At 26.7% G+C, this 14,757-nt stretch overlaps 1 protein-coding gene across 2 annotated transcripts in view; it reads left to right on the forward strand.

The window, feature by feature from the left end:
• LOC107446030 (protein DOP1A) overlaps window positions 1-14,528 on the forward strand; it is a 95,494-nt gene extending 80,966 nt beyond the window's left edge. The window contains exons 27-31 of one of the 2 annotated variants that reach the window (XM_043047374.2): window positions 1,705-1,760; window positions 3,240-3,269; window positions 7,152-7,319; window positions 8,639-8,771; window positions 11,939-13,254. In XM_043047374.2, coding sequence (XP_042903308.1) covers window positions 1,705-1,760; window positions 3,240-3,269; window positions 7,152-7,319; window positions 8,639-8,771; window positions 11,939-12,268 — 717 coding nt within the window. In that variant the 3' untranslated portion in view covers window positions 12,269-13,254. Of the gene's footprint in view, window positions 1-1,704; window positions 1,761-3,239; window positions 3,270-7,151; window positions 7,320-8,638; window positions 8,772-11,938 lie in introns of both variants that reach the window. The other variant, XM_043047375.2, reaches the window with a different exon arrangement.
• The last annotated feature ends 229 nt before the right edge of the window (window positions 14,529-14,757 follow it).

Below are 14,757 nucleotides of genomic sequence, written 5' to 3' on the forward strand. Positions count from 1 at the left end.
TAAAAATATTATTTGATAGTATGGAATTCTTTTTAAATATCATGAAGTGAGCAGAATTTAAGTATAACATTTTTACATAAAGCAAAACTCGTGCTAAAATTTAGTTCAGATTGATTTTTATTTTATTTTATAACCATCGGTGAAAAGACGACCCAACTTGTGGGTTCACGACTGCTAATGTTCAACTTCGTAGCCTTGTAATTTTCAACCCAATCCAGAAGACAAAGGAACTCCTGGATCAAGTATTCAGAGGACTTTTCGGTGGAACTACTATGCATTTGCGTTACATGGAGAGGAAGAACATAAGAATCTCCCCAGTTAGCCTGAAGGCTAAGAGACTCTAACCCATCATCTGTCTACCATTGAGGATTTCTCACATCAGTACTTTGGTTGGTGCAAGACGGATGGGAAACTCGTATCGACCAGCCATCTCTGGGATTTGAACCTGGTTCACCTCATTGGAAGGTGAATGCTCTATCCCCTAAACCATCTCAGCTCTCCAGAGTGATTTTATATCCGTCGTTGAACAGCCGACCCAAATTTGGGTTTACGACTACTAATAATCAACTCCATAGCCTTGTAATTTTAAACCAATCCAGTAGACAAGGAAACTACTGGATCAGTACCCCCAAAGATATTGATTTGTTATGGGAACATAGTGGACTTTGCGACTCGACAGATTTAACGTGCATCAGTCACCATTTACTACACGGGGAGTCTTCGGTCGGCTGGGATCGAACCCACGAACTCTTGGACATAGGCCCAGTGCCCTACCAACCAGGCTATCCTGGCCTCTCCAGATTGATTTAAAATTTTCTATTTATTAAAAAAGCTAATGATCATAAAATGTTGCTGACAAATTTCTTGCATAATAAATACTTTTTATTGCAGCAGCTAAAAATGAAAAAAACTATAGTTCCTTGGCAAAAAATTGTATATACACTGTCTTCGACCACAATTTAAGTCAAATGACTGTATAGAATTAAAAGGACGGTATTGAAAAATTGTTAGCATGAAGCTGAATATCATATTTACTACTTAGTACATAATTAAATGTATTTGTTTTTTTCATACAAAAATTATTAAATATTTTTTTAAATTCCTAAGCAAATATGGAGGGAGGAATAATAGAAATATAAGATTTTTCGCTTTTTCAAACAAAGATATAATCTTTATTTGAAATGAATTTAAAGAGGTTAAAGATGCACATTTTTAGCCTGTGCAGGCATGACACTAAATGGTTCCTGATAATTTTATCCTATCTGGAGGATAGGCATATAAATATTCTAGGTACTTATGGTAAATATTCTAGGTTGGTAAATATTCTAGAAACTGATTCCAAAACTTTGGAACATTAACAGGTTCTTGGTGAGTATCAACAAATTATATTTGTTGATAAAAATATGTTTGTAGCATTACTAGTTTCTCTTATAGACTTTTGTTTTTAATTCTTTAAAAGCACATAGGTCTTCATTATGACATTCATAATAAAACGTTGTCAATTCTTCGATAATAAATTTCCTTATTATTTCTCTAATATTAATAATTAATATCTTAAATCAGTCATTGTGCCAAAGATGAAGATGAATGAAAACATGTTCTAAAATGGACTACAACATTTAAAATTATTGAATTATTAAGTTATGTTGACTTTCTCTTTTTAGCTGCTCACTTTTACTGTGCTTAACAATTTCATATTTTTAGGTGCAAGTCTTCACACAAATTGAGTATGACTTATGTGTTGATTCTGAAGAATTTAGGTAATTACCTTACTCTCTTTTTTATTTTTTACCAGTTGTATTTTACAATGTATAATTTATGTAAGGTTTAATCAAATTTTGATTAATGTTTCAACAACCAGGGTTTTATTCAATGATTTCGATAACCTTGATAACTAGCATGAAAGTCTACTAGTCAACAACTTCTCTTTAATGTTATCATTCTCTTGTTTATTTTTATATTTTGTTTTATCTGATAAATAAGAAAGAGAAACAAATTGACTCAAATAAATTAAATTTTTGAATATCCATTGCCTTTTCATTATTCCTCTTTTACCATTAAACAACATTTCTTGTTTACTTCAATTATGCTAAATTTTTTTTCTGTATTATATATATATTTTTATAGGAAAAATAAGAAAAACTAATTCACTCTAAGAAGTAGCATTGTTAAATGTTATTTACCTTTTTAATGGAACATTCTTTTTTATATTCTCAGAAGCAGAAGTATTAGCTATCATTTCTGCAATAAAGCATTAGAGAGGTAAACTTATGAAAAACCGTCAGTTTCAGATAAAGAGTCAAAGTCAACTTGCGTGCCAGAAAATATGGTAATCCTTAATGACTCTTAAGACTGGCCAAATAACAGTAATTAGTAAAATTCTTTAAATTATTTTCTACACTGACACTGATGATTAAGAAGCATTAAGTTTAACCTTAAATGAAGATTTAATAAAAATATTATAAAATCCTGCAACAAATTTGAATTCAATGAAATTTTAAGTAAGCAAGCTTTTCATATATTTTTTATAACGAAATGTAACAAGACTATGCCTTTAGTACACAAATGTGAATACCTAGGATTAAATAAATACTAGAAGGGAAAAAATGTTAAGATTATTCTAAGTGTACACAGAAAATGTAGATACTTTTTTGTTAGCTGTTGACAATAAATTAAATACTCACTTATTGTTTTTAATGCTTGTAATTTGTTTTTAAAATGAAGAAAAATGTGGCTGTAGCTTTTGACTTGCTATCAACTGTGTTCCTTAATTAGAAACAAAATTTTATATAGAATCTTTGCTGCATACCACATCAGTTATTACTGTAAACAGAACACTTGTGTTGCACATGTAAAGCCCAAACTACATTGTTCAATCATTATATTTTTTCTGTAGTGCCTCTAAATCATTTAGGTACTCATATGTTCACATTTGTATGCTGCATGCATAATATTTGAGTTTAATATGCTGATTTTATTTTTTTGTTATGTTTAATATGTATTTTTGATACAAGTATTATAGTAATTTTTTATTAAACAGTGTCTGTTTTTTTAATTAAGCGAAATTATCTTTTTTTTACAAATTTGGTAATTAATCTTGTTGAATATGCTTTGCTATTTGTGGCATTTCGTTATGTTATGCTGACTTTTATTAGTAATATTGTTTTCTCTAATTTTACATTTTCTCTCTCTTTCTCTTTAACATTATATTCTTTTTTGATGGGTGTTTCCTGCTTCAGTGATGGTGTTGGTCTCAGAAAAATTCACAGGTACTGTAATATAAGAATAATGCTGCATGCAAATCTAATTCTTCCAAGCGTGCTTAAAAAAAAAACTCTGTTCAGCATGCTTTTTTTCTTTGGTTTACTATATTTCTCTTTTCCGTTCCTTATGCTTAATTATTTTTTTTATCTTAAAAGGCTACCTTTTAATAATATTCAAAAAGGATAAGACTCATTTTCTGAAGAAGAAAACTCCATTGTTTGTTTAAGTATAAAATTATAAAAATTATATATTACTTCAAAAATCATATTATTCAGCCGGTGAAGTCTATGGCATGTGAAAGTTTCATGCCGGAATAGTATGTTACTCAAAAAAGTTTAAAATTCCGTCTGATGATTATCATTCAAAATTTATTAGAATATAATGAACCTATCAAACACTTTTATAATTTAATTACTTTAATTCTTTCTAACATTGCTCTCTCTGTAAACAATTACTTTATTTTATCGTTCTTTCAGTACTTATTTCAACCCAATAATTTTACTAAATGAATTTTTGTTGTAAAAAAATATGCAATTTTTATTTTGCAAATCAATTTTAATAGTTTAAATTAGTTTGTATATTAAACAATTTCAAAAATTTTGCTTTTCTGAGTCTTTTAATGTATGTAGTTTGTCTAACAAAGTATTGTAATGTTGCTTACTGTACCAATTTGCTGAGAATATTAAATATTCTCCAATGCTGGAAAAAGTTATTATAGCTTTTAATGTAATAATAATTTGAAGGACTCTAAAGTGGTTTTAATGTTATAGAATTTTAAACATGTAATGAACTTTTGTAGTTGTTTTTGACATTTTAAATTTATTTTTAGTAAAATTGTTTGATAAAAAATCCCTTTATGTTATCAGTCAGCTGTAGTAAACAAAGGCATTTACTTATAAATGGTTTAAAACTTATATTTTAATAAAACTTGCTAAAAATTTACGGTAACATTATCCTAAACAAAATCCTTCATACACAAAGTAGTGAAAAATTCATATTATTCAAGTTAAAATGTTGCTGAAATGTAGCTTTTTTATTCCGTACTTAATTTAGTATAATACATCATTTTTGATCTAAGCATTATAATTTAAAATCTTCCTTCTTTAAAGAAAAACTGTGGCGTTTCTTGACTTCCAAAATTATTATTTTCAGGTATCATAATTCTATGAATATTTAAATTTATAAATTTGTTTAGTATATTGCATTTTTTATTTTCTACCACACCTTGAATTTTTTAAAATCCAATCTTATGAGCTTATGTATGCATGCATGTACGTACATAAGTACCTTCATTTGTTCCAGAGCTTGAAAACAAAATTATTCACTAATGTTTTTAAAAAATATTTCAATGTTGCTATTCAAATAATTATGAAAATTCAATTTTCTATCCTAAGCTATTCGAATTCAATTTTCATAGTATTTATTATTTATTACACAATATTTAATTTCTACATGAAAATATTATTTTTAAGTATTTAAAATAGATATTTTCAGTGAACATTAAACCAAAATTCTACAAGTGTCACAGGAATAATAATTCTTTATGAAACTATATGCATTAAATAGGTTTTATGTCTTTAGTCATAGGTTAAAATGATTTTTTCAGAAAAAAAAGTTCCATTTTGTTATGAACAGTTACATTTTTTCCCTAATATTTTGAAAATATTAAATCGACAAAATCACTAATGGAAATTGAACAAAAATTTCAGATGTTCATTCAATTTTATATGAAATAGTAAATGCTTTTCAAAGAAAATATAAAAACGTCTAAATGCTAATGATGTAATAATAATTTATACTAATTTATACAATAATAATTTAATAATAATTTCAGATTAATAGAGAGAAGAATTCTTTATATCCAAGTGAAAATACTCTGCAGAATAAATATTTCAACTCAAACGTGAAAAAAATATGTTTTTTGAACATTTCTTATTAAAAACAGTGCAAGCAATCATGTATCAGAATATAAAATCAAGTAATCTTATCAGTTACTTAAGATATTAGTGTGATAGAAACATACACTTTTGTGATTCTACATGTTTCACATGGCACTTAAAAATAGTCTTAATTTCTAATAATTTAATATTCTTTTATCAATTGGATAAATACGGGGTTTAACCAAATGGGTTTTTAAATAAATGCTAAGCTTTGTTTTTTTCTCAAGAAATTCTGACTAATAACTTAATTTTTTATTGTATAAATAAATAGATTTTCAATTAAATGTAAATAGATGAAAAATCCTTCATTTTCCATAAAATGTTTTGTCAATCCTATCTTTTATTGCTATTATGAATATGTATAACTTTAAATAAACGTAAATATGTAATGTTACAATGTTATAAATCATTGCAATCCTGAAAATATATCGGTGTAAAATAAATTACTATGAGCAAATGCAAAGTTAAGTCATAGTATCTTTAATAAATGCTTAAAATTAAATAGACTATCACCAACTCTATGTTCTGGTTCTAATGGTTTCTAAAATGAAATAAACTATGTAATTAAGTGAGCGCAAGCATTTTAATTACTTAAATAAAAATTGTTACCAAATCAAATAATGATTAACATTTTTATTATATGGAACATATAAATCTCTCGCTAGACTCACTAGTATAAATGGAAATGGGGTGCTTTCAGTTTATTTTTAAAATAATTTTATGTAGCAATCCTTTTGATAACTAATTCCTTTGTTAATATTTTGTTACCTGTGAAGGACCTTCACTATTAGACAGTTAAATAATTGCAAGTATTTAAGCATTTTCAAAATACTTATTTTGCAAATGCATGTTATATACTGCAACTTAGTGTTTTAAAATTAATTCTACCTAATGAGACTAGATGGAATTCCAATCAGATGCTCTTAAAATTTATGGCCAAAGTTTACTTACGCTTCTTACAATTTTCTAAAAGAAATCAAAATAAAAAATCAAGAAAAGTGTTAAAAATTTTGTAGGTATTTGCAAGTACTCCCGTATGTAATTAAAATATAAAAGTTGGGGTATTGAATAAAGCTAGTGTAAAAATATATGAGCAAAGAGAGCCTAGATCTCACCATTCTAGTTGTTGGTGAACAATATTGTTCATAGGGCAGACGAGTCTTATTTTTTATTCCAAAATTATTTTGACTAAAAGCATTTAAAATTCTTTTTAAATATTTTTAAAGTATATATATATTTTAATATTTATTCTGCTTAATTTTTAAAAGCATATTGTTTTATATAAACCTCTTTTATGTTAAAATAAAGGACAATAAGCATCTTATACCAAATTTTCAAATCATTATTTTTATAACATAACTTTATTAGCATATCAGCATATATGTTATGCTGCCCATTTTTCACTACTGTTCTTTTTTAATTCTTCATTATTTTTAAATATTTATTTACTAAGAAAAGTATATTAGCTTCAATATAGACTGTATATTTAATGCAGTGCAAATTTTAGGAAAAAACCAAGAAAATTTTAGTAAAAAGAATGAACGATTTTTATGTTTTAAATTGTATAATATAAACATATGAAATTTTCATATTCCTTACGTTAAGAACCATTTTATTAACCTATTCATACTTTCTAGTAAATCATCGAAAATTTTAAGTTTAAATCATTTTTAAAATTCGTCAAAAGAAAGAAAATTGAAATATCTTTCCGTCAGGCATCATCCAAGTATATATGATTCAGAAAATTAACCTGATTAAATTTTTTTTTTAAATATTACTACAAAATGTATTCTCTATACATCTATTTTTAATTTAATTAATATTCTAAATTATTTCTGTTTATGAACAGCAATCTACAGTGGTAATGCATAATTTTCTATGTTGGTTTTAATAACAATTATTAGCTTATTCATTGTATGATTAACTTGTTTTTGGTATATATTTCAGTTCACACTTACGTCGAATGTCGACTTTGGATTCTTCTTTTGTAATGAATAGCAGTAATGGTTTAAATGCTCATAACCATCCAGCATGGTTACATTTGTATTTGTCAGCATGTAAACTCTTAGATATGACCGTTTCTTTGCCTGCTAATATTCTTCCACAGTTTCAAATGTAAGAGGTTATGTTTATTTTACTGCATATTTCATTGGAACTAATAATTCATCACATTAAATTGGTTAGATTTATTTTATTCAATAGTACTATAAAACGATCTTAACAATATATTGTAAGCAAATGCTAAAGTTTTCTTCTTAATTGATCTTGTCTTAATTGATTTAATATTTAGTTGGCTTCAGTTGAATTGAAAAATTTAGTTGGTATAGCAAATACTGATTGTTCTAATCAAGACATTACAGTTAATGAAGAGTACTAAGTATCTAGAAATTGATGTTTTACCATACTTTGGAACTTAAGTCCGCATTATAACGTTAAATATAATATTTTACGAAACTCAATAGCATTTTAAGCAAAAAGCAAACTAGCAAATGTAAAGCAAATTAGTTTTTAATAAGTATGTTATTATAAATAAGCAAACATCATTGATGATGCTATTTCATTTTCTGTAAAGGAATGTTTAAATTTTATTTAAAACTAACAAGGAAATATAATCATTTAAAAATTTTAAGAACTAATTCATGATCAATTTAAATTTTGTGAACCTATTGTATTTCTTTAAATTAAATTATAGAGAATTTAATTTTAAGAAATACAATATGTTCACAAAATATTATTCAAATTTTTTTTCTAAATTATGGAGAAATGATATTGGAGAGGAGAGGAGCTACAAAAAGACGTAACAGAAGGTGTTGCCAAGAAATCCATTCAGCATGCTCAAATTTACTCTTCAGTTCAAGCAGTTGTGAAGATTGTTTTTATGCGCTAACTGGTATCAATAAGCATCCAGAAAACTTATTTTACCATTGAAGCTTGAAAATATGTTGACATTTTTCATGATTCTATATCCTTTTACTGAAACGAAAATGTTATTGCACTATTTATACTATGCTAAAAACTAAATTAGTTAGTGCCTCTGAATATTTACTTTTAACATTGATAAGCTAATACTCTTTATCCAAAGCTTTCATTTATTTCTTTTACTTCAAAAAATGAATTTTTTCAAAATTTCAGTAAATAAGTGCTTACAATTTTTATTTGCCATTTAAAAAGATATTAGAGTTAGATATATTACTAGAAATAATATTTGAATATCTAAATGTTCGCAGTTATAATAAGAAGTTGCACTTTTTTATAATTTTATATAAATTTCTAACTCTATTTCATTGTAAAAAAATTCATGAAAAATATAGTTTTTAAGCTTTTGACTCCACTTTTAAGAAATTAATAATTGATTAGGTAGACAAAATTCAAATTAATTTTAAATATTATTCTATTTATGTCTAATTTCTTTGAATTTTCTAATGCATTTTTAGGTACCGCTGGGCTTTTATTGGTGATAGTCCACCATTGTCTTCTGATACTTTTGAGGAAAGTACAACTGACAAAGTACCTTCTCCAGAATTTGTACCTCATATTAAAAGATTGGCTAACTTATTAAATAAAAAGGTGATTTTAATATTATACTTTTAATAGATTCCCAATACGGTATTAATGCTTAATTGCATTCAGCATTAAAATTTAGAAATTCTGTTGATTGATTTATAAGTGTGGTGATTTTCATATTTAAACAAAAGACAAAATCACTATTTTCCTAATATTAAAACCAGAAACTTTACACCCTTTTTTCTATAAAATATGACTTAGATTTAAAGACATATAACATAGATTTAGTAAGTGTAAATCTGCAATATATAGTATTTTATCATGTTACACATTTGTTGTCACTGAATTACAATGATATTCTAAAGTACTTTGATGATATGTGTGTCTATTTATCTAACCTCTATACAACTGAATTTTAATAATCCAATTCTCAGTATCGTAATTATGAAAATTTTTCTTATTTTACTGATGACAATTCCATTTTATTACTTAAAAGTTTACAATCCCTTAATTTTTTTTTTTAAGTTTCAGTGTTAAAATTACTATCTCTCATAATCCTTCGGAAATACTTGATTTTTAGAGGAGGCAAGATGCATGCTGTTCTAGACTCAAAATTATCTTTCCAACTTTGAAAAGCAATAACGTTAAATACAAATAAGATAGATAAGCTAACAGTTGGGCTGAAAAGTTCGTAGGCTAACATAGAAAAAAAAATTTTTTTGATAAAATTCCATTTTATTATTTAATATAGTTTCCTTCAAGGGCGATACAACGTTTATAGCGGTCGTATAATTTTTCGATGCCATTTTTATAATACGATTTTTCTTTAGCCTCAAAATAGGCCTTTGTTTCGGTGATTACTTCTTCATCGGCGCCAAATTTCTTTAAAAGCAAGCATTCTCTTGAGGTCTGAGAACAGGAAAAAGTCGCTGGGGACAAGATCTGGAGAATACGGTGAATGCGGAAGCAATTCGAAGACCAATTCATATAATTTTGCCATCGTTTTCATTGACTTGTGACACGGTGCATTGTCTTGATGAAGCAGCACTTTCTTCTTCAAATGGGGCCGTTTTTCTGCGATTTCGTAGTTCAAACGCTCCAATAACGTTATGTAATAGTCGCTGTTGATGGTTTTTCCCTTTTCAAGATAGCCAATGAATATTATACCATGAGCATCTCAAAATACTGACGCCATAACTTTGCCAGCTGACTGTTGCGCCTTTCCACGCTTTGGAGTTGGTTCGTCTCGTGCAGTTCACTCGACTGGCGGTTGGTTGGATTCCGGTGTGAAATTATGGAGTCATGTTTCACCCATTGTCCCATATTGACGCATAAATTCGGGTTTATTATGATTAAACAGCTTCAAACACAGCTCAGAATGATCAATTCGTTGTTGTTTTTGTCCAGTTGGGAGCTCGTGCGGCACCCACTTTGCCTAGAGCTTTCGCATACCCAAATATTCATTCAAGATATGTTCAACACGTTCCTTTGATATCTCTAGAGTCTCAGATATTTTGATCAAATTCACTTTACAGTAATCTAAAATTATTTTGTGGACTTTTTTGATGTTTTTGTTGGTAACAGCCTCTTTGGGGCGACTACTGTGTGCATCGTCGTTGGTGCTCATTTCGCCTCGTTTAAACTTAGCAAACCACTTCTCAATGGTTGATTTTGTTGGTATAGAGTCCGAATAATGTTTCCCAGGCCAAGCCTTGGCTTCAAGAGTATTTTTTTTCGCTAAAAAGCAATGCTTTAAAAACACACGAAATTCCTTTTTATCCATTGTTTCTAAACTAAGAAAAGTTGCTTCACTAAAAATACTATATCTCACAAACTAATAGTCCAACAGCTGTTAAATTTATACACGTGTCTTTCAAAGGTTAGAACTAACTAAAAATCATATGTATTTAATAATAGTAGCCCCATCTATGTGTCAGCCTATGAACTTTTCAGCCCAACTGTTACGTTGCTTGCACATGTCTTCGTTACAAAAAATAAATGTATAAATAAATAAAAAAAAATTGCAAAGTGTTTTTCTGTATTCTTTTAGCTCATGTTCATTAAAATTCTTTAATGAATTATGAGTCTTTCTTTTTTGAAATTCTGTGATGATGAAAATCAGAGTAGAGCATGCAAGCCGTTTTTAGGAATATGGTGAAGCATTTATGAATAGAATTAAACTGAAGCTTTAATGTTTACTTTGTAAATAAAAGGAAAGTACTTTCAGACTTTAGACTATATTTTCTGAAACCTGTACAATAAAAATTCTTTATTTTACTTTTTCATGCATTATTGCACATAGAAGTTAAAAATATAATTTTAATTCATCCTTTATTATTATTTTAACTACAGAAACTGTTTTATTTTTTCCATTTTTACCGTTCCGTAAAAAAAGGTTTTTAAAAAATAGATGAATAAATGAATTTTTTTCAATATTTTTACTTATCATTTGCTTATACACTCATCAATTTTTTTGTGATTTTGGGATAGCCTACCTTTTTATTCCCAAAAGATGCTTTTCTGTGTGATGAAAATTAGGGTTTAACTTGCAAACAGGTCCTCACATTCTTGGACAAAACTAGACTCTTAACTCTAGACTTTTGGGTGATAACAACTTGAAAAATAAATTAAAATAACTTTATTTACTGATGAAATATAAAACAGAAAACAATTATGGATATATATAATGGATATTTAACAAATAACGGATATATATGATGTTGCTTAATGGTGATTTTTATCTAAGCCTGTTTATGTTTTCTAATGCTGCACATTAAAGATGATAGTTTTTTTTAAAATTTTGCCTGTGAATTTGTAAAATGTTGCTATTCCCGATCAATATGATTCTTTGTTGATTTCTACATTCTGTGATACGGGCATTCTTACAATTTCTTAGTAAAAAATGTGAAACAATAGGCAGATCATGTTTTCCATGTAAATAGCTTAAAAATTAAACTCTAAGGCATAATGAACTGTTGATTATTATTGAGCAGATATTTGGCATTTAAATCGAATAAAAACAATTCGATCATGTAGGTCACATCTCTCATACAGTCGAACATATCATGTTTGCTTCATCTACTGATAATAATTCATTCTTGATTATGTGCTAATTTACTTATCAAACACATTACTCCGTATGAAATTTTTCATTGTTTTAAAAATTTTGTATTTTTATTTACATTTTAAGCATACAAACATTTATTTCACTTGTCGCTGTACTTTTACAGGTACCTTGCAATGATTGTCTTCCATATGTTCCTGGACAGTTATTACTTACTATGCCTAGCATAAACTCTATAACTCAACTTCAGCCATTTTTTAATACATTATCAAATATTAAAAATTTTGTTGCATCATCAGATGAAACTGTTAAACATGAAGTTAAGTTTCTTAAAGATGATTGTAAGAGTTATCCTATTTCCAAATCTCGATCAGCTCCTGATTTGAATACATTGATTTCAAGTCTCCCATTGCCGGATTCAGAATATCCTCAAACTACGGCAGAACAAATTGAACTTATATTAGAAGCTGATTTTCTGGAGCCTTGCACTCAATGATGTGGACCATTTACATTTTTTTTATCCTTTTAGAAGGAAGTTATTTTTATATTTTTCGGAAAACATTGGATTATTTTACTATAATATTGAATTGATTGTAAATTAGTCAATAATGTTATAAAGGAACTTCCAGTGCTTTATTTTTGTAAAACAGCTTCTACTGTATTACGAGTTTATTTTTTTTAAACTGTTCTTTTTATTTCTTAAGTTATTTTTGTTTTGATTATCATATATGCATACTCAACATTGAAACTATTTTGCATAAATGATATCCAGATTTAATAATTATATATTTGATCTTAAAAATTTCTCTAAAACATTCTATTTTTGGTCATTTGTTTTTTCTAATTCAGCTTAATTTAAGGATAGATTATTTATCCAATATAAGCTGTTAAATTTTTTTTATAGTGAAGACCCAATGGAAGTAAAGTCAAACCTCAATGTCATGAGCTTTAACAGAGAATATTTTGACATAAAGGCTGAAATCTAATTTCCCTATCTGTTTGCTAATAGGTAAAAACCTATTTTAACCAAATACATTTATTTCTTAGTGACCTGACCCTCTATTTTACAAAATAATTTTAATCGCTAAATTTTTTTCCTGGCTTCTTGCAAATTTAAATTGCTTTTTTTTATAAATTCGAATTTTTAAAAACTTTTCTTAATCAATTTTATGATTCATTTCTTAAAATTCTCATAAGAAAGAGATTATCATGTTGGAAAAGAAATTGTTTCATATATCCATTCTTAAAGAAGTAGACAGGGAAGCAATGCATATCTGCTTATAAAAATAAGACAGAACTTGCTAATTTAATGAATTCAAAAGAAATTGCTATTCATTAGTTAATAGTAACCTTTTTTATAAATGTTTCAGTATTTAGTAATTGGGGAGAATCAGAAATATTAAAAGACGTTAAGGTATCTGGAAATAAATTGGAAAAGGCAAAGCAAAAGAATTTCAGGAAAACAAAAAATAAAATGAAAAAGCAGAGACATTAATCTTGCTTTAAATAAATGTCTTTTTAAGTAAAAACATGTTATTCAACTTTTAAAATGTCAGTACAGTTGATATTTTCGACTGAGTTTGAAGGAAGTATTCTATTTTCAACATCAGGAATTTTTGTTAACACAAAATTTTTAGTTTCTCCCTTCAAATTCGTAATATTGAGATTTGAATGTATTTACATAAATTAAAGAAACTATAAATATCTAAATTAAAGATATTCAAACAACCATAAAGTATCGCACTTTTGATACACAATAAGTGATTTATTCAAGAAGTTAAGAAGATCTATTTTTCAAAGTATATTAATTGACATTAATAAACAGCTGAAATTACGCAAGATTTTATTCATTGTTTCTTTTATATATTACCAATGTTTCTTATAAAGAATTTACTTTTTAAAGATTTACAAGAAGTTTCTATTATTTAAACTATGTTCTATTATATTACTCTATATATTAAATTCTATTGTTTTAGGTCTTTATAATGGAATATTTTATTCTTAAAACGATTGTATTATTAATTAAGATGTTTGTGTTTTAACTAGTAAATAATTATACTATCTGCATTTTGACTTAGTTGCAAAACTACAATCTAAGCAAATAAGTTGCTAAATTTTTTAATACAACTCTTAACAAAATAATGGTATAAATTTTTTATTGCTTGAACCCATAAGGTTTGCTTAAATACATAGTAAGTTTTCAAAGACATGAAAGATTCTTCTATGACAATATTTATGTACCAGTTATTGATTTTATTTTTACTGAAATTTTAACTTCAATAGCAATTTTATTATTATTATTATTATTTTTTTTTACTATTTGTTGAGATGCTGGAACCTTTTTAAATGACTTATATTTACTTTCTGCTCTTCTGTATGTACATATTCTTAATTTTTTGTCTAATATCTCTTGTTTAAAGAGAAAATATTTTTCAGTATAGTTCAAATTCTTTTGAGTTTAAAGTTTTACACTCTAACTTTTAAAAATATTTTTAAATACTCAATGACTGTGATAAGATTGTATTTATAATGTTCCATTAGAGATGTAAAATTATATTAAAATATTTTGTATGTTTTTGTTTTTGAATTTATTGTTTACTTAGTTTTGTAATTTTTGTTATTTAATTTCTGCTGAAACTGTGAGAAAAATTTATTTCATGTGATTTATAGCATGAATCAAACTTTGTATTCCTGCTGTATTAATTCATTTTGGTATTGTTGTATATTTAACATTACATAAAGATATTTTAAATGTTGTTCCTTATTTTTACGTGCAATAGTTATTCATATTTATATGGACTAAAAAGAAACTATTCTTAAAATGTGAAAAATATTCTTAAAAAGCATTGAAAAAAGAAGAGATGGGATAAAAAATATTTTGATCCCTAAATGCAAGCATTTTTATTATTTTAAATTTTAAGGTTTAGTAACTTTAGGTTTAAGTAATTTTTACTGTAAGTGAACAAACGTGATTCTTCTAAAAGA

The sequence above is a fragment of the Parasteatoda tepidariorum genome, chromosome X2 (genome assembly GCF_043381705.1).
Source record: "Parasteatoda tepidariorum isolate YZ-2023 chromosome X2, CAS_Ptep_4.0, whole genome shotgun sequence".
Classification (NCBI taxonomy): domain Eukaryota; kingdom Metazoa; phylum Arthropoda; class Arachnida; order Araneae; family Theridiidae; genus Parasteatoda; species Parasteatoda tepidariorum.